Source organism: Pteropus alecto, unplaced genomic scaffold (genome assembly GCF_000325575.1).
Source record: "Pteropus alecto unplaced genomic scaffold, ASM32557v1 scaffold98, whole genome shotgun sequence".
Taxonomy (NCBI): domain Eukaryota; kingdom Metazoa; phylum Chordata; class Mammalia; order Chiroptera; family Pteropodidae; genus Pteropus; species Pteropus alecto.
In genome coordinates, this window is record NW_006443570.1 from 17,530,920 (window position 1) to 17,552,462 (window position 21,543).

Sequence of the window (21,543 nt, forward strand, 5' to 3'; positions counted from 1 at the left end):
TCTCAGACTGTGATGTGATAATAATGTGATTTATTTCATCTGTAAATATTTCGGTTCATTTCTCTAAAAGATAAAGACTTTTACAAAAACTATAGCCACAAGACCATTTTCACGCCTCAGAAATTAACAGTAATTCCTTAATATCATCAAATATCCAGTGGTCACATTTCACATTTCCTCAGTTGTCTTATAGTTTTTTGCTTTGTTTTTACAGTCTATTGGAATTTGGATCCAAATAAGGTTCCTACGCTGTGATTGGTTGATAGGTCTCTCACACATTAATAGATTTTCTTCTCCATCTCTCTCTTCTTCTTTTGTTCCTTGCAACCTTTTGTTAAAGCGAACAAATCATTTGTTCCTCAGAGTTTCCTACAGTCTGGATTTTGCTATTTGGATTCCCAAGGTATCATCTAATATGTTTCTCTGTTTCTTGTTGTGTGTCCCTGGTTGTTAGATCTAGAATCTCAACTGGTTTCAGGATCAGTGGTTTTCTACCAGTCTATTTAGTTGTTGGTATGTGAACTTTCATTAGGAGGCTCATATGTCTAGTTGTCTGATTGTTTCTGTTTTAAAAGCTTTTAGTGTTGTAGTTTCCAGGTCATTTTTAGCTATTGGAAACTTGACTCTCAGGCACAAAGTTACTTGATTTGGAGTGAGAATGAGAGGCCCAGAGCCCTTTGCTCTGGAGCAACCCCACCACATCTCTCTTTGCCACCTGTATACCCTAAGAAACCTGGGAGCGCTAGGTTGCTGGAAGAAACTGGTTGGAAACCTCTACTTTAAGCAATATTTGAAGCAATGTTAACTTACGAACTAAAAGTTATTGGACTCTTCAGCAAAGATTACTCACTTTTTGTTTATACAATTCGAATTGTAGGGAACTTACTTTTTTGTTGCTGGGACAAAAACTTAAGTCTTTTAATTCCCAAGTCTAAGATTTCAGTTATTAATTAATATAGAGTTCCTGCTTTTTTAGTATTTTAAGGATATATTTTCCAAAGATGGAAATAACTTTTCTCCCTGATTAGAAATGCAATAATAAACGCCCCTAATAAAAGTAAATGTTTAGATTAAGGCTTCTCCATCTCTGAACTACTGGCATCTCGGCCCAGACAGATCTTTGTTTTGAGCCTGTCCTGTGCATTGTAGGAGGTCTGGCAGCATCCCTGTCCTGTTCCCACTGGATGCCAGTAACACTCTTGTTGTCATAACTATCAAAAATGTCAGCAGATGTCCCCTGGGGGGCAAAATCACGTTCTATTGAGAAGCACTGACTTAGACAACCCAGAAAAATATAAAAAAGAAAGTAAAAGCCACCAGTTTGAGACACTCAGTCCATGGAATACAGAAGAGAACTTGGAAGACTAGGAATGGAGCTTAAAGCCACAGACAAATAACTGGCACAAGTCCTTGATGTGATAATAATGATGTGATAATAAGTAGCATGGAACAGGACTACATGAGACACTTTAATAGTCTATTATGAATGCGTAGATCTTACAGAAGTTAATGGAGACGTCTCTGAGTCTAGGTACCTCCTAAATTAGATGAGACACATCAACACACGAGATTAAAATGTACAATAATAAGCTGCCCATCTCCAAATGATGTACAACTTGCCTGAGTCAGGCCACTGTGTGCTTTCTGTGTATGGTGATGTGTGTGCTGCAGGATATCAGAATAAATAGGTGTAGAACAGGATTTTTGTATAAACCTTGTCTATATCGAGGTTGCTAAAAAGCCATAAGTTATTTATAACTTTATTCAGCTCATGGAAGTAAATGAAAAGCTTATTCTTGTCTTTTATAAATACTTACATCTCAAAATTAAAATTTTTTTCATATACCATGAAAAACATCAAGACTCCATTAGAGCTTTATATGCTTTTTGACTTTGGGGAAACTGGAAGAGATGCTCTTTTGGATAATAGTCCAGGCCCGTATAATTAAAAGTGCAAGTTTTGCATAGTACCTTAACTGTACTATCTGGGTCTTGTGGTTAATGGCAAGCAGATTGGGGGATTGAGAGTATGAAGGACTAGGGTTATTCAAGATATAGAAACAGGATTGAAACAAGAGTTAGTGATGAGAGAAACATTATCTACTTTATAACTTTTGCCTCGAACTATACTCATCTAAGACAAAGCGTTTCATGTTATAAAGTCAACAAAGAATAAAAGTATAAACCTCTGGCAGAATGTGTGCTCGTTTTAGTGTTAGACCTCATTAATGTTGCTCACGTGTTTTCCATCAAGGTAGCTTTACTTACACTCCTGGTACATATAGAGGCACTGTTGTCTTACGGGTCCTGGGCTCTGTTCCATTTGGAATTGTTTCCTTTCCATGCCCTACAGATTGATTACTTCAATAATCAGATCATCGTGGACCTTGTGGAGCAGCAGCACAAAGGGATCATTGCAATCCTAGATGACGCCTGCATGAATGTCGGCAAAGTCACTGACGAAATGTTCCTTGAAGCACTTAACAGTAAATTAGGCAAACATGGTCATTTTTCCAGCCGGAAGGTAATATGTTTAATGTGAACTTTTTTTCATTTTGATCTATAAGAGTTTCTTCATTTGTTTGACAAAATTAAATGACTTTATATGTTGGGATACAAGAGTGCCTACTCAACTAAGAAAGGCAATAAACATCCATTAAATGATTTATTGCTGTGTATAAATTCTGCCTCTTTGGGTTTATAAGGTGACAAGATTGATAAAAATCATAATATCCAGGAGAGGGAGCTCCAGACTACTCAATTTGCTAGAAACAGGAAAAATGAACAAGATTCTTTAAAAAGCATGATGTCATTTATAACCAATAGTTACAGAGTCCTTGCTCATGTGCCACAATTTTGCTCCTGCATCTGATAATTCTGACACTGAAAAATAGCTTTTGTCCTTGACTTTTTACTGTAATCCCCAGTTATAAAGTGTGGTATGTGTGCATTGCCATAGTTCTTCAGACTCTGTGACTTTCTTAAAAATAGAGAAATTCTAGCTGTAATTCTATTTGTTACCAGGAAACTCATTTACTTAAATGCATGGGTATCCTTTTAACTCTCCATTTTTCACATTCTAAAAATGTTATCAACAGATCACATTTCTGAATAATTGGTGGCAGTTGTAGTTATCAGACCTTTATACTGTGCCTCGCATATAGCATACCATTAATATTTGTCATCATCCCCAAGTGTTCCCTACAAATATAGGCTAGTCTAGCAACCATAAGCTAAAGGAAAAACAGGCCCCATATTCCTTCATTACCATAAAGAAAGGGGCAAACGTTTCTGCTTCTCCATAATTCCATATAGATCTATGACGTACAGCCATTTTTTACCATGAATAAATCTATTCTCTAACTCTGTCACCTTTGAAATTATGTAATCTGAACAGTAAGTTTCCACAATAAACTAGATAAAGCATCAAGATATAGATTTCTGGCTGATACTTATTTTAGGACAGTTTATTTCTGAAATATTCTCCTTTGTCTGTTAGTGAGGATTGACTTTTAGATGTACTATAAATCAGCTTTCAGATTCTACAGTTTGATCTTTGACATTAGGGTTCTGGTTAGACTGGTATTCCTTCAGTCATTCCCCATTTACAACACAAATACTTACTAAGTGCCACTCATTTTCCACGTACAATCCTGGGTGCCAGGGACAGAGCAGTGAGCAAAGTTAGAAGCAACGTAAATAATTTAGAAATGATGCTTTTAGAGATGGCGTGATTACATGGGCAAATGTCCTGTCTTTGAGGGATAGATTATAAATGTCCTTTATAATCACTAGGTTTTGCAGACTCACCTAGCATTTTGCCTACCAGATGATAGACAATCGGTGTTTGTCAAATTTGAATTGAATTGGTTCCGATCATACCAAATAAATCTTATGGAATCTTGAAATTTGAATTAAAACATTCAAGGCTCCACCTCATTTAAGTAAATAACTGTACTTCTCATGTGAGAAATCACCTCATTTTGATATATTTCACCTTGGCCATGTATGTACCTGAATTAAATTTTCAACCATATATTTTGAAATGTAATCGCATTCTTAAGGTAGCAACTGTACATAGTACTTTTAAGCAGTTGCTACTGATTTGATAGGAAATATTGAGTAATTAATCTGTGAAAATGAGAGTTTTTTTCTTTCTTTCTTTCTTTTTTTTTTAAATGTGGGAGTCCAGGTTTCCTCAACTCTCAGACCAGTTGGCTCCTTCCTCCAGCGTCATCCCCCAGATAAGCACTAAGATGGAAAATTTCAGTGTGTTCTTTTCTGGGATTTTTGCCTAACAAAGGAAAGACATGAAATAACCAAGCTGTTCAGATATTTTCGTCACTATAAATCTTTCTGTTAAATAATGCTGTTATTCTGTATGTTAAGCCAGGTCTTATCATTGGCTGCTGATTACTGATTAGCTGGTTATTGGCATGTTAAATAAGAGATTTCTGGCTTGTAATAGTTATTTATTTTGGCACAAAATTGTTTCTTATGCATTAAAGTTATCATTAGGAGGCAGGCAAATGATCCAATAAACTTGTAAAATCACTATTTAAAATATTATTAACATATAAAGTTAAATGATAAATACATAGCATTATTTTTTTTTTGTTTTAAGTGTAAAACCCTCTGCATTCAGATCAGTTGAGACTTCACAGTATCTAAATGTAAGGATATTCAATTAGTGTGGACATCTCTTGGATCCTTTTCCTTTAGGGGTTTTAGAAATACAAGGATTTTGTAAGAGTGGTTAATAAGAGAGAAGGAAAGAGGAATGAAATATGTTAGAGAATTTTTTGTATGTTAGACACTTTGATTTCCATAGTTCATTTAACCTTCAAAACAACTTTCTGAGATAAGTGATTATTAAAGGAAGCAGAGCAAGTAGACATTAGAGCCAAGATTTGAGCCTTGGAAGTCTGACTAATTTTCTGTAATTGTTCCCTTGGGTTAGTAGGCTGTTCTTTTAACAATTATGTTATCAGCATGGAACCCACCATCCCAGTTATGATTATTTGTTATCTAACATTACAATCTAAGTGGATTTCACACATAACCATACTCAATGCTTTACGAATTCTTAGAATCTGCCTTAGAACTTACAGGTTAACAACTGATCCTTCACAGGAAAGATAGAGAAATCTAGGTACTACCGTAACAAGGACAATTGCAGAAAGTTGTGGAGAGCACCAGGGCTATATAAAATCTGCCTTTCTGTAAAGCATTCCTCTTCAGTGAGAAAGAACTGCAGAAGATTGATCTTGTGTGAAACGATAGACCTGAAGTGGGGTCCCAGCTAGCAAAAGACAGGTGAGCCAGGCTGTTGTGTACATAAGAAGCACAGATATTACATTCAGTCCCAAGAATCCTTCCCAGAGCTGTCCCTTTCTAGCTATGTGACCTCGGGCCAATTACCTAATTTCTTTGAGCTTTAGTGTCTATGTCTGTAAAAGAGAGCTCATAATACTTACTTTAAGTATCAGTTGTGAGGATTAAATGAGATGTATGTACCTAGTGGACAGCAAGCCCTCAATATGTTCCTCCTTCAGTGGAACATGGAAGAGAAAGAAGCTGTATCAGTCAGGGTAGGCTGGGCTGTGTTAAGATAGTAGCCAAGATTTAAGTGTCAGAGACAATAGAAGTCTGTTTTCCTCTCAAGGACCCAGACTTCTTCCATCCTGGCTCTTCCACTCCCCAGGCTCTATCCTACTCTGCTTCCAGCTAATGGGAGGAGAAAAGCAGTTACAAAGAAGAATCACCCTTCTTACCAGCTTTAGCCTCGAACGGCCTCACCTCACTTACACTCACCTTCCATTGTCCAGAACTTGGTCATTTGGCCATATTCAACTGCAAGAATAGATGTGTGGATTTCTGGCGAAAGATCACAGCCTTGACCACATAAGCAAAATGTTTAAATCAAGCACCACACACTGTAACTTCATTCGTAATTATATCATGATTTATAACATCATTATCATCTGATATGCAGTTGGAATATATTTTCAGGAAAGTGAAAATGTCTGTTTTCAAAATAATCTTGATTTTTCAGCTTTGTGCCTCAGACAAAATTCTGGAGTTTGATCGAGATTTTCGAATTCGACATTACGCAGGTGATGTAATGTGAGTATCTTATTTTGGTACCTAACATGATGATTTGCATGCATCCTCACTTCAGAAAATATAACCAGGGAAAACATAAATTGTTTTCCTATTTGTTTGTATTTTTCAGTCATTTTATATGCCACTATATTTTAATCTTTTCACTTAAAAAAAAGTCGGCATAGCTTCCTTCATTCCCTGCTTTTCAAACATGTATTAAGTACACACTGTGTGTCCATGCACGGTTCCTGGAATCATTGGCAGTCAGTGAGATCAGCTGATGGATAAATAAATTGTGGAAATATGTTAAGAACTGGTCTAGAACGATAGATAAAGTGAGACTTTCCCTGAAGAGGCTAATAGTTTAGTGGAGAATACGCGCAGACACGTGATACGTCATTATAGTGAGGAACAGAAAGAGTTAAACTAGAGATGCAGGAGACATTGTGGAAACACTGTGGAGGAATAATTAGCCCAGAGCAAGGAGCAGAGGAAGTGATACTCAAGCTGAATTCTACAAGTAAAAGAGGTGAACTACAATTTAGTAGCTACAGAACAGCCATGGGAATGTAGAGCACAGCATAGGGAATAGTGTCAACATTATTGTAATGGCTGTGTGTAGCGCCCCATGGGTGCTAGAGTAATTGAGGAATCACTTTATAAATTCTATTAATGTCTAACCATTGTACTGTATGTCTGAAACTAATATAAAATAAATACTAAAAGATAAAATATTTTTTCTTAAAAAAATAAAATAAAAGGAAGAGAGGCTTAGTCGGGGAAAGAATTAGGAAGAGAAGAGGGAGAAGAGAGGGCGTTCCAGACAGAAGAAACGGTGGGCAGACAGGCCCAGAGGTGGGAGTCAACACTGGATGTGACGAACTGAACGTAGTGGGTAACACTGTGAGCAAAAACAAGTTTTGCCATATCATTTTCCAAATGTTATTTGAAAAGTAAAATTCGCACAAGCCACATTTTCTGATGATAATAAAAGTAGAAATTGATAAGAGAATATAACTAAAAAATATAACTACCTTAGTATTTTAGTTTCCAGGGCTGCTGTAACAGATTACCACAAATTAATGGCTTACACAAAATAAATTTATTCTTTCACAATTCAGGAGGTCAGAAGTTTGAAATCTAGGTGTCAGCAGGGCCACTCTGAAGGCTCCAGAGGAGAGCCTCTCTCTAGCGTTCGCAGCTGCAGGCGCTCCTCGACTGGTGGCCCCGTCACTCCTCGACTGGTGGCCCCGTCACTCCTCGACTGGTGGCCCCGTCACTCCAGTCACTGTCTCTCCGTGGTCCTCTTCAGTGTGTCCGTGTGAAATCTCCTCTGTCTCTATCCTAAAACTACACTTGTGATGGCATTAGAGGTCAGAAGTTTGGAATCTAGGTGTCAGCAGGGCCACGCTCTGAAGGCTCCAGGAGAGCCTCTCTCTAGCGTTCGCAGCTGCGGGCACTCCTCGACTGGTGGCCCCGTCACTCCCGTCACTGCCTCTGTGGTCCTCTGCAGTGTGTCCGTGTGAAATCTCCTGTCTCTATCCTAAAACTACACTTGTGATGGCATTTAGGACCTGCCTGGATTACACAGGATAAGCTTATTTTCTCACGATCTTTAACATAATCACACCATTTACCATATAAGGTAACATTCACAGGTTCTAAGGAATTCGAGGTAGATATTTTTCAGAGAGGGGGCAGTTTTTCAGCCTACCATACTTAATATGCTCTGACTATCCACTGAACACTGCTCCTTATCTTATTGTTTACAGTGCCCTCTTGTTCTTTCTCCTAATTTTTTACATTAGGAATTCTGTTCATATAGCCCATTATAGGAAGAGATGAAACAGCAACAAAAAAGCAAATGATGATCTCTATAAATGCTTGAAAAGACGTTGGAAGAAATTTTAATAGCTGTTCCTGATTTAAATTAAAACTCTAGAATCATAAAATAATATGGCTCAAAATTATCACCCCATCTGTCAAACTAGCCATAGTGCTGGCATGGCACCATTTTCTACTTTTTCTGGTCCCATTCCCAGGTTCCAGAATACTGAAGAGGGAAAATCCAGCACCATACTCCCACTGCAAACTCAGGCCTTACGTACAGGGTACTTTCATCTATTTCAGAATGGCATAAAAGCAGAGCTGGACAAGGGCCTTAGAGACCACATAGGTCAGCCCTTTTATTTTATAGATGAAGGAACTTGTGTAGAATTTTTACCCAAGGTCACACAGCAAGTTTATGGAAGAGCTGAGACAATAACTAGGTTTCCTGACTTCCAGTCCAGAATGCTAACCACCCTCTTTGAGTGATATTCAGTGCCTCAGACTTGCCCTTGTTTCCTTAAGTCCTTCAATCCTTTTCTACATTTTTACTGGATATCTTCCTGTGTGCACAATGCTTTGTAAAGTATGGTCCCTGGTCACAAAAAGCTTTTCATGTAAGATGTATACATACATATATGGTCGTATGTGTATTTATACACATAAGTATATATGTTATGTCACATATGTATATTTTGTATATAAATAAACACATATATATCCACACATTTACGTATATACATTGACACAATAAAAGGTGGTCTAAAATAATTGCCATATGAGTTGTCAGAATTCAGAATAAGGAAACGATACAATGCTTGTAGCTATGTGTGATAAACCCAGGAAGGTTCATGCTGCCTTGGATCCTTAGATGCTGGGAATTATTTTTATGGGAATAAATGGGGAAGGTGCTGGAAAATATTTATTAAATAGCAACTAGGCCCATTTGACTGGAATATATCTTTTTGGTAACATAGAGAAGTAGAAACACCTATAAAAATAGGTCGAGATCAAATCATAATGAGTCTCGAAGGCCCAAAATAAGGACTTGGAAGTTTGAATTTTATGGGTTAAACAATAAATTGAGTCAGACGACTTCAAGAGTTTAATCAAAAGTGATTTGAAGGTATTAGGAAAAAGACTCGGGGTGAGGGAGGCAAAGAAATAATTTTGGACCTGGTGACCTTAAAGTGTCCTTGGGCAGCACAACCTGAAGGAACTTTCTTGCAGAATTAAATAAATATGTAAGGCTGAAACATTGGTGAGGGGTCAGGGTTAGAGATTTGAGAACTGTCTGCACTGATGTAATTGGCAAGGAAGAAAATACAGACAGACAAGAAAGTAGAGCTATATAGAACAGCCGCATATAGAGATACTATTTGCTCAACCTCCTGGTCTCTGCCCTAATCACCCAGAATCCTTCATTACTTATATACCCCCAATCCTGGGTTTATTCCCCTAGAGTCCGTGCCAGTCCCTGCAGCAGAGCATTTTCCATTCCCACCTTTCTCATCTGCAATCTTAGCTGGACTTTCAAGACCTTACTCATCTCCCTTCCTCCAAACAGTGAATACTGGCCTCCTCATTTTCTCTCAAGAATGCCATGCATGTGCCTGCTTCTATCCCTTTATTTATTTTGTTTCCCTGTATGATCTGCCTTCCTCTTTTTCCTCTGCTTATCCAACTCTTACCATCCTTTGCAGTTCTTCTTGGATTCTTTTATCCCACCCTGAACATACTGAACGAACCTTAGGCAAGTCACTTGACCTTTCTATGGATGAGACTGTTAGTTCCTGTATGTTGCTGTTATGCTTTTATCTTAATGCTGGATGATACATACAGCTCTCTGTATTTTCAAAGTCATCTTCTCGAGGTAAGCAGTAAACCAATAGAAAATGCTCTTAATTGTAATGACAATACTGATGTTCACTCTCCTTTTAAGGAATAGAGACAATAGCCTCTCTATTTAGTAAGTAAATTTGTAATATCCCTTAACAGAGAACGTGGTGGACAGGATCAGCTTTATAGATTGATTGCATCATTAACAGTGGAAGGGCTTGTAGACTTCTAGGAAAGCCTAAATGTGGCTCTTGCTTGGTGAGTAATGTACATTTTCTGGTTTGTTTTTTTTTTCTTATTAGCTATTCTGTCATTGGTTTTATTGACAAAAATAAAGACACTTTATTTCAAGATTTCAAGCGCCTCATGTATAACAGGTAAGATTAAATTTTGTTATCTCTATGTTGTTCTTTGACATATACATTGTATAGAATATATGCACACGATTATATTTTTGTGACACTTTTAAGATTTTCTGGCCAATTTTCTAGTTCTGCTTAATTATACTTAATAAAGTAACATGTTAAGGTTATGATTAAAACATCTATAAACTTAGAGCAGGGACCTGCTACTAATATGATTTTCCTTGATTTTCTTTGGGCTGCCTCAGTTTCTCTGTTCACTGTTGCCATCCTTCTGGCACCCCATACCAGTATACTCTGCATTCCCCAGGAAGGCCACTGGTGAGGAGAGGATGTCAGATAACCTCTGGCCCAGCCGAAAGTTTTACATACTCAGGGTCCCACTGTAGTGTCTTTGCCTCCAACATAGAGACCACTCTAATATCAGAGTGATATCTAGTGTCAATGATGACAGGTCCTGAATGGACAGAATCTTCTCACAATCTAAGAAAATGTGAAAAAGCTGTGGCAAAGGATAGCTAAGTTCAAACTTAGTATGGATACTTTGGAAAGAAGGCCCATGAAGAAGAAAAGATTCTTAGCCAGCTTCTTCTTTTGCATTAGAGAACTGTAGTCACTCATTTATCAAGTCTGCTCAGTCGTTCAATCAGAAATATGTTAAGTACCTCCGAACCACACATTCTCCTATGCTCTGGGATACAGCTGTGAAAAAAAAAATTAGACAGAGTTCCTGCCCTCGTAGATCTCTATATTCTAGTGGAGGTGATAGTTAACATACAAGAATAACAGCTAACTTTCAGGTAGTGACAAGTGCTTTGAAGAAAAATAAAATAGATAAGAGATTGAAGGGTACAGAAAGGAAGGGCAGGGAAGGAATTACAGACACCATGATCAGAAAAGCCTTCTTAAAAGAGGTGACATTTGATCAGAGACTGAATGAAGTGAGGGAGCGAGCCATGAACAGTGGGGGGAAGTGCATTTCAGGTAGAGAGAACAGCTAGTACCACGGTGCTAAGGCGAGAATGAGCTTGGGTGTATTGAGGACAGCAAGAAGGCCAGTGTGGCTAAAAACAGAATGAGGGATGGGGAGAGTGACAAGGAATGAATTTAGAGAGTCAACAGGGGCTGGATTATGAAGAGCCTGTGAGCTAAGGTAAGGATGAAATATGAAGGGAAGCCATTGGAATTTATGACATGATGTGATATATATGTTAAAGAAATCACTAGGGCTACTGTGTAAAACACGTACTATTAGGGGCAAGAGTAGAAATGAGGAGACTAGTTAGGAGGCTAGTTTAGTAACCCAGGCTGAGACCTGGATGATAGTGACAGGGATGATGAAAAAAAGATTTGCCAATAGATAAGTTGTGTGATGTGAGAGAAAAACAGAAATCAAAGACGATGCCTGAGCAATAGAGAGGGGATGCTTGATGCGGGGAAGACAAGAAGAGGAACTAATTTGGTGAGGGAAATCAAGAGTTTTGTTTTGGATATGTTATGTCAGGTGTATATTGGACATCCGGTTGAAAATGCCAAATAGGCAATTACATGTACGTGCCTGGAAACTCAGGGTAAAAGTGGGGCTAGAGATATAAATTCATTAGTATTTAAAGCCATAAGACTGAATGAGATTATCTAGGGTGAGCACAGATTAAAAAAGAGAGAGAGAATGGAGCTTGAAAGACAAACCCCTGAGACACTCCAATATGTAGAGTCAAGCAAGGAAAGAGGAACTGGTGAAGGAAACTGAGAGCATGCCAGCGAGGCAGGAAGAAAACCAGGAATCTGGTGTCACAGAGGCTAAGCCAAAAATAAATGTGCTCTGAGGAGAAAAAAGTTATAAACTGTGTCAAATATTGTCAAAAGCAGAGTGATCGCAGGACCAAGATTAACCACCGGACTGGCTAACATGAAAGCTGGTGGGACTCTTGACAAACAATTAAGCATTCTGCTTGGTTTCAATCAAGTCACAAAGACAAATGTGTGATTGAAATGGGCTCAAGAGGATAAAGAAAATGGGAATGTGGAGATACTGTGTTTAAACAGTTCTTTCAAGAAGTTTTGCTATAAAATGCCTCACCTTTGTGGATGTTGAAGGCACCAAGAATGATGATGGAGCTATCATCACTAGGAAGTTAGAGACATCGGGATGTGAGACGGGATCCAAGTAGGAGCTGGTCATGGAGAAAAGGGACTTTCAGAAAGCAGTTCAATGCTTGATTTATCAGATAAGGTGCACCCAATTTAAGGGACAACGACAGAGCGTGACATTGCTCTGTGTAGGAAATATCAAAAACTCAAATTAGAAAAAAATGGTCTCAGTTGCCTGGTGGCAAGGTCAGGGTGTGTTGCCAGGGGAAGGCAGCCAGACCGTGTACCAAAAAGGCTGCCCAAAGCAGCATTCATTACCTTCGTGACTTTGTCATGGCCCAGAGGGTCAGCTCACTGAGAACAGGTCCACCTTCCAGAGGTAGATTTACGTAACCCCAGGCTCACTGGACCAGTGTTGAAACAAAGCAGCCTGTGGATTTATTTCTAGAGAAAAATCTAACAGTCACATGGAATGAAATACTTGCATTGGTATGACAATCTGGTTTTTTTTCCTATTGGAAAACCTATTTGGGAAGTCAATAACTGTGAGAATTCTAGTTTATTAATTGACAGTGAAAAATATTACCTATAGAATTTAGAATGCTTAATTGCTTGGTAAGCATGGATTCAGAATAAAGGAACTTAGATAAATTCAACAATTAAAGGCATCAGGCTAAGATGAGTCCATTTCACAATAGGCATGGTCTTACCAAAGGTGTAAAAGGTTAACTTACTGTACACATTTCCATAATAGGAAAAGCCTTGCCAGTCGGGTGGTAAGTCTTGAAATTATTTTGGCTAAAACCATCCTCTAAAATGGTATTTGGATAAGCTACCTTTACCTCTGGACACTTTTAGTGCTTCCATGGCTAAATTGCCTCCCAAAATTTCAGTCCTCTCTTTCTTTGTATATGTTAAAGAGTAATCTTTGGATCTCTAGTTCTGTAGACCTTGAGAGTACACCTGGGTGTATGCATGCACATGCATGTTTGTGTTCGTGCGTGTGTGTGTGCGCGCATGTGTATGTGTGTGCGTGCGTGTGTGTGAACAAAAGCGGAGGAGCAAGCAGGCAGCCACCAGATGCAGACTTGGATTGTTACTACTCTCATGTTAGCCAGATCAGTTCTGCCTTATCTAATATACATACTGGGTTACTGGATAAATAACCTTCCCCTTTAAGAAAAATGTTCTTTTAAATATTTGAAAACCATTTTGTTGACATTACATTCATGACTTACTGGCCTCAAAGTTCTTTCTCTTTAAAATGATCGTATGTGTCAGTTTTGGTTCATTATGTATCAATTCCACTGTTTAATAGAATCATCATCAACATCATCATCATCTTATTTCCTTCATTTTTAACATCCCCCCACCTCCATTTACAAGATAGTATGCAAAAATAGTCTTTAAATATGGCCACCAGTGATATGGTGGTATTTGGGGTAGAAATTGCATAGACCCAAAGTCAGTGATCTTCAATCTTTGCATGCATCAGAATTTTCAAAGTACAGTGCTCTGCTTTTTGGAAATTTTATTCAGTAGGTGTGAGGAAGGCATCCAGTCTTTATGTACACTAAAGGCTGAGAACCATTGCCTTGAATTCTCTCTCTGCTAAAGATTAGAATGGAAAAGTTAGGGAAAAACAATATACATTTATGTGGTTATTTTTATTGATATGTGTATCATCGGGAAATTATGGAGTAAGACTATAGAGTAATAAAACTGGGTCCATAGGTCATAGTATTAATTTGTAGCTACATTTTTTTTTTATAGCCACTTTTGATAGTAGTTGGCACTACTTACTAGCAGTGGTGGGGTTGGGAGTGTTGCTCTGTCTTCTCTCAAAGACCCAATCAAACTTCACCTCACCGTTTATCTTCTTTGCTCTTTTGTCATTCATTCTGGAATTTTGAGCCTCTCTGTAAAGAAATTTACTAAGTATTTGTGAAACCAACTCAGTTTTCTCAATTTTATATTAGGAGAAGAAATGATGGCAGTAGTAAACACAATTAACAAACAATGTCCATATTAAGTCTTTTGTCAACTCTCAATTTAAAAAAAAAAAATTAAAAATCTGACAGAAGAAATTTTCAGGAAGCAAGCAATATTTCAAGTTCTAAGTACTTTAAAATCAAAAGCTCCCAAAATGAAACAAGAAGAAAATCAGAATTGAAACTACCACCCAGGTTTTTAAAAATATCTTACAAAGCCAAATAATGAACATATAATTTTTAGCATGAAAACTGGCCTGAAGTACACTTTAAGAATTAGATTGCAACGGTCTTAGTTTCACGTCAGTAAAATATTGTAACCGCCAATGTTACCTATAAATGTGTTCATAAATTCAACTGCAGTCAAAGGATTTACCAGAAGACAGTGTAAAAATGGTTATTTTATATTTCCATCTGTATGCTTAGAAAGACCTGGCTTTTTGTAGTGTAACCTATTCTGTACAAATATTTGTTCAGTCAAAAGATACTTTCACTTTCACATTTTCTGCCATAACATTCAGCATTGTTTTCCTACTAGCTGTTTGTCCTCGTTCTTATAACTACCACCCAAAACCATTTTGTTTCATGTATTTATTGTAAGAACCATGTTAACCAGTTTGAGGGTCCTAGGTCATAATAATATGGATGTCACTTTAAAGAAGTTTAAAGAATTTTTTAAATGTAATATAGTTTGGACACATTTTCTCTGTCTCTGATGTAGTATCTGTCCTTACACTTTTAGCAGAATTTTCTGGGTGGAATCACTTTTCCAGTTAGGCCTGGTGAGTTCAGTCTGCCGTCCAGTTGTGCCTCCCAGGATATAAGGATTGCTTAAATTCTTTTTCAGCTTATTTGAATGTAATATTTGAATTGCTCTTTCTGTGCTTTTCAGTTCAAATCCTGTGCTGAAGAATATGTGGCCCGAAGGCAAGCTGAGCATTACTGAGGTGACCAAGCGGCCTCTGACTGCCGCCACCTTATTTAAGAACTCTATGATTGCTTTAGTAGACAACCTTGCATCAAAGGTAATTATTTTCTTTTCTAAATATCCATGTTAATTCATAAATTCCCTCTTGGTATATGTTATAGAGAATGTATGTATGATTTGCTATTTAGATAATTATAGTAAATCAAATTGAAGAATATATATTTAAAGTGAATGTTATAATAGAATTTTTATTCTGCCCCCCACCTTTTTTTTAACATGACTGGGTGGAACAGTTGTCTGTGTCCCAGATGAAGTGCTTTTCTTAAATTTGGGCTTTTTATCCTAGCGTTGTTATCAAAAGAAACGTCTTAGTGATATCTTTAAAATATATATAAAATGTGTGTGTGTGTGTGCATACATACGTATTTAACTATAAAGTATAGCATGTGCCTGACAAAAACGAACTTCAGCCTGTGCTAAAGATAAAGCCTGGCTTTAAAAATATCATGAATTAAATTGTAATACAGCATCCATATATTGTATCTGAATACAAAATGACCAGCTAGAGTTTTAAGAGGAAGTTTAATATTTAAGAATTGTCCTTAGGCTACTTGAAAAATTGAAATAAAAAGGTGTATTATTGACAATTATTTCTGCTTTTTATTGCTCCTTTGAAATCCAGTACTGTTTGATAACTTTAGTCTGTTTTTTTTTTTTTTTCTTAAAGAACAGATTTCTACTCTTAACTGCTGCTGCTGACAACTTTGATAAATTACATAGCATTCTGAAACTCATTATTTTTAGTTTCTTCATTATTTTATCTTTCTCTTCTGGTGCTTTTCCTATGTATTTTCTTTTTTATGGTTATCTTTTTTTTTTTTTTTTAAATCAACTTCCTCACTAAGAATTAAATCTATACTATTTCTGGTTACTTCACTGCGGATGAATTTGGTAAATGCCACAAGAAGACATCTGCTTAGTAGCTTTCTGTTTCTTTTCATCAAGATTCTTTGGCCCCAAGTAACAACAAATAAGCACAATTTGTTGGTTGGTGTAATTAAACCTCCAGAAAGGAAGGGGTAACAACACCCGAACCGAAAGAATTCATTAGAACTCTTCCTCTTGCTTCTCATCTTTTCTCTGCTTGTCAGCTTTAGCCTGCCTCGTCTAGCAAGAAGGAATGTGAACCTAGAAGGAAGGCTTGTGACACAAGAAATAGAGTTGAACACAGAGTATATTAACTTTATTTAATTAACTAGAAAAGAATCACTTCTCTAAAATTGGCAGTTAAACGTGCATTTTTTAGAAATAAAAATTCTAGAACCATGTATAATTTCTGTATTAGGGATTGCATACAGACACTAATAAAGGAAACTCCCAAATCAGTAGCTTAAACAGAGGGAAGTATCACAGGACTGGTATAACAGCTCTACAGTTATTAGGGACTCAGGTTCCTTCTGCCTTTCTGCTTTACCATCCTAGTGCTTGGCTTCCATTTTCCTGGTCCAAGATGGCAGCTGGCGTTCCTTTTCTTTTAAAGAGATCCCTTGGAAATCTCTCACACAGCACTTCAGCTACATCTCATTTGCTATACTTAGATGCCAGAGAAGTTGGGAAGTACGTTTTCATTCTGTTCAGCAGTGTACCCAGATAAAAATAAATACTCTGTTTCAAAGTAGGAAAAATATACTGGATGTGTGGTAGGCAAATAGCCTAGTAGTCTCCGCTACAGCTTTCCAATCTGTGTACTTACAAGGTGGGAGAATGAGGGAGAGAGCAGGGATAAGCAAAAGAATATAGACAATTTATCAGTCCTATAGAAGGCAGGAAGATGGGTGGGGCAGAAACAAAGAAAAAATGTTAATTACTTTTAGAAAGTACATAATAATGTAATAGAAATAAATCTAAATAATTGGTACTCACCATAAATGTATTGACTAAACAGACTAGATAGGTGGGAAATCCAGATATATGCTGCGTATAGGAGATACCTAATTAACACTAGGCAGAAAAAAAGTTATAAACGAAGAGGTAAAGACATATCAAGCTCCTCCCCCTCCAAAAACTGGTTAAAAGCTATATTAATGTGAAAGTAGAATTTAAGGAAAAAGATATTAATACAGGTAAAGAAACTAATGATACAATGAAAATACCTGAGAAAGTAGAGCCATTTTGAACTACGTATCTAACGATACAGCCATGATTGTGCATGAACCCTGTAAAGCAAAAAGAGAACCTGAAAATTTTTAAAGAAAAAATTGACAAGGCCACAGTCCTAGTGGGAGATTTTAAACCAGCTCTACCAGACATTGATAGATTAATCAGACAAAAAACTTTAGTAAGAATGCAGAAGCTTTGAACACCAAATTTAAACTTTTATCTAATAGATCAAAATAACTCTGTACCCAGAGATTAGGAAGTACATATTCCTTTCAAGTATACATAGAACATTTACAAGAATTGACCCCATGCTAGATCACAAAGGAAGTCTTAACCATTTTAAGAAATGTATATACAGCTGCATTCTCCATCCTCAGCAAGTGAAATAAAAATCGGCATTAAAAATGTTTTTTAAAGGTGTTTGGGAACTTAAATGTTCCCCTAAATAACTCACAGTTGGAAGAGGAAATCACAATGGAAATTATAAAATATCTAGAACTGCATGACAAAGAATTTATCAAAATTTGTAGGATACTGCTAAAGGGGTCTACTTGTTATACCTTTATTTAAAAAAAAAAAAGAAAGACTGAAAATAAATGAGTTTTCAACTCAAGAAGCCAGGAAAGGAACTCCAAAGAAAATCTAAAGAAAGAAGTAAGAAAGTAATTTTTAAATAGCAAAAATTCAAACTAATAGATCAAAACTTAATCAAAAGACAGACATTTAATAAAACTGATTTAAAAAAAATAAAAAGCAATGAAGAAAAGATACAGTTTAATATAGAGATTTTTAAAGCATCAAAATATTAGGAACAACTGTATGTCAATGAATTTGAAAAATTAATAGTGTTCTAGAAAAATGTGCTATCAAATTAACTCAAGAAGAAATAGAAAACCTGAATAAATCGGTAACCTTAAAGATTCTGTATCGGGAGCTTCTGTCCCTGTGGAGTCAAGGGTGCATTACCTTCCCACTACATCAATATGTTTGCCAACCAGGAAGCTCCTCGGAATCTTGGTGTCCTGAGCTTCTTTATCAGGGCCTCATTGTGCAAGCATGATTGATTCAATCTCCGCCGCCCCCCTCTCCCCACCCCCACCCGCCATTCTCCCCTCCCCAGAGGTCAGGCATCTGAAAGTTCCAGCCCTGCAATCATGTAGAGGGTTTTCTGGTGCCTAGCCTACATCCTGAAGCTATCTAGGGGCTGGGCTTGAGTCAACTCATTAGCATAACAAAGATATTCCTATCACTGAGGAAATTCTGAAGGTACCAGGGACAAAGACCAGAGAGAGAGCAAGTGAGCACGCGCACAAGATTTTTTTTATTATTATTATACCACAGCCTCCCAACGATATCCTAGTCCTAATTCCCAGAACCTGTGAACATGTTGTTACATGGCAGGAGGAATTAAAGTTGCCAGTCAACTGACCTTAAAATAAATCCTGCGTTATTCAAATAGGCCTAGTGTAAATTCGGGAGTCTTTCAGATGGAAAGAGAGAGGCAGAAAGGGTCAGAACCAGAAAGATGGCATCATGAGGAAGATTCAAGTGGCTGGCTTTGAAAATGGAAGGAGATCACAAGCCGAGGGATGTGGGCAGCCTCTAGAAGCTGGAAAAGATAAGAAAACGGGTTCCAGAAAATAACATCTCTGCTAACACCTTGAATTTGAGCCTAGTGAGATTCATTTCAAACTGTTGGCCTCCAGAACTGTATGAGAATAAATTCGTGTTGTTTTAAGCTGCTAAATTTGTGATAATCTGCTACAGCAGCAATAGGAAACTAATAGAGCAGGGCTTAGGAAAAGAAAGAAAATGGCATCACTTTTCATCATGGAAGGCAGCGTGACAAATATATACTTGGAGCTTCCTATTTAGATGTTGAAAACTATTCTGTTCAAAATGCAGGTACATTCACATTCTTCAGATCTCTCCTACTTCTTAAATTATTTACTACTCTCTTTTACTTCTTTCTCTCTGCAGCTCAAAACTGCTCAATTTAACTAGAGGGCTCTATCACTTAAAGTGTATCTGGTCTGACAAATAATAGGTTCAGAGAATGGAAAGTAACTCTTTACACTGATAGGTAGGATACATTGACCTCATTGATTCATCCAGTGATAATTTGTTATCTTCAGTGTACCAGGTCTGTGCCAAGCACAGTTTTATATTTAGAAGGAGTTATGATCTAATGCATGGTACAAAATGTAATTGGCACAGAGGGAAGGCTTCTTTGCTAGGCTCTTTCATAGAGTCACTGATGCCTATGGGTAGTTTTGTAACTTTTCTACTAATATACTCAGAAATTTTAAATATAAAATATATTTATAAATCTTAATCTCTTTTTCAAAAGCACAAACTAATGTAATAATAATTATCATAATAATAATGGCTGGCACTTATGGAGCACTTACTATGTACCAGGGCTGTGCTTAACATTTTACATTCTTTCCTGCAGCTCCTTTTTCCTACTGTTCTTGCCTCTTTCTATTAAATTATTCCTTCCGTTACTTTTTAACTGTGTTTTTATAAATATACAAAAACTCAATCTTTGCATATCTCATTTATTTACTCCCTAGTTTTATCTCCTTTCTACTGTTATTCCTGATGAGTCCTAAAATACAATAAAACAAAATTTTAGCTGAATGCATGACCACTTCCAACCTTGAATTGAAGGGAAAGAAAGAATAACTACTTTATTCACAAGTGTATGCCTGAGAAATTAGAGGCACAGAGATTAATTAGTTAACACTAATTTCATGTTAACATCCTTAGTCTGAGATTTTTCTCCAGTGAAACTTATTATTTGCTGATTTATATTTTTAGGAACCATATTATGTACGTTGCATCAAACCCAATGACAAGAAATCCCCACAGATATTTGATGATGAACGCTGCCGGCATCAAGTAGAGTATCTTGGACTGTTGGAAAACGTTAGGGTACGACGGGCAGGATTTGCCTTCCGCCAGACATATGAGAAGTTCCTTCACAGGTGAGAATAGACTAAACAAAGAAACTTGATAGTACAGTGAGAATTACGAAGCCTTCCGCATGTCTGACAATGCCTCAGCACCGACTAGACGTGCTGAATATTTGTTTAATGAACAAAAGAGTGAGGAAACCGCAAATATGAAAGAGTTCCCCAGAATCAGCAGAGGTAGTCTCCTTGAGTTCATGGTTTACGGACCATGGGGAAAAAGTTTATTCTTTATGAGGAAATGTGGGCATCGTAGTACAGTAGAAACAGCAAGGATTTGGAGTCACATCTGGAATCCTGGCTATGCCACTCATTTGCTGTCTAATCTTTGGCCAAAAATTTAATTTCTTTGATTCTGTTTCTATATCCGTAAAATGAGTATAGTACACCTACTTCATAAGGCTCTTGTTGTGAGGTCTAAATTAACCGAAGTAAAAAGCCTAGGTGCCTGGAACATAATAGTTGTTCAGTTAATGCTGCTTATCATTACTGATATTATTAATTACAGTTGAAACTTGGACAATGAAAAGTTAGGGGCCCTAACCACTCTCAGTTGAAAATTTGCATATAACTTTGACTCTCCAAAAACTTAACTACTAATAACCTTACCAATAACATGAATAATTGATTAATACATATTTCGTATGTTGTATGTGTTTGTATACTGTGTTCTAACAATAAAGTAAGCTAAAGAAAACGTTATTAAGGAAGAAAAAGTACATTTATAGCATTTATTGGGAAAAAAGTCTGCATCTAAATAGACCCAGTTCAAACCCATGTTGTTTAAGTGTCAACTGTATAATAATAAAATATTAAACAACCATGGAGGCCCCAAAATTAGTCAACCTGGCTTGAATCCTGGCTTTGCCATTTCATAACTTTGTAACCTTGGGCAAATCACATAATCTTTCCATGCCTCAGTTTCCTCATTTTAAAATGGGGGTAATAATAGTGACTGCTTTGTGGGTTTGCTGGAGGATTAAATGAGATAATATATAATAAGCACTTAAAATAGTACCTGGTATAAAATAATCACTCAATTAATGTAAGATATTGCTATTTATTGTTTTTTGTGATAATGATAGTTGACGACTGGGATTTATAAGACTAATGTTTTAAATTCCATCTGTATTTATTTTAAAATATTTATTGAACATTTCCTGTATTCTACACTACAGATTCCAAAAAAAAAATACGAATAAATAAATACATAAAATATTGGATGATAAGAAGAGTCTTGAGGAGATAATAATGACAGGAAGCGA

General features: G+C 36.9%; 1 protein-coding gene across 2 annotated transcripts in view; it reads left to right on the plus strand.

Moving 5' to 3' along the window:
- MYO1D (myosin ID) overlaps positions 1-21,543 on the plus strand; it is a 216,891-nt gene that overhangs the window by 23,176 nt on the left and 172,172 nt on the right. For both annotated transcript variants that reach the window (XM_025041584.1, XM_025041585.1), the window contains exons 11-15: positions 2,354-2,524; positions 6,056-6,126; positions 10,074-10,148; positions 15,108-15,240; positions 20,127-20,293. In XM_025041584.1, coding sequence (XP_024897352.1) covers positions 2,354-2,524; positions 6,056-6,126; positions 10,074-10,148; positions 15,108-15,240; positions 20,127-20,293 — 617 coding nt within the window. The remainder of the gene's footprint in view (positions 1-2,353; positions 2,525-6,055; positions 6,127-10,073; positions 10,149-15,107; positions 15,241-20,126; positions 20,294-21,543) is intronic.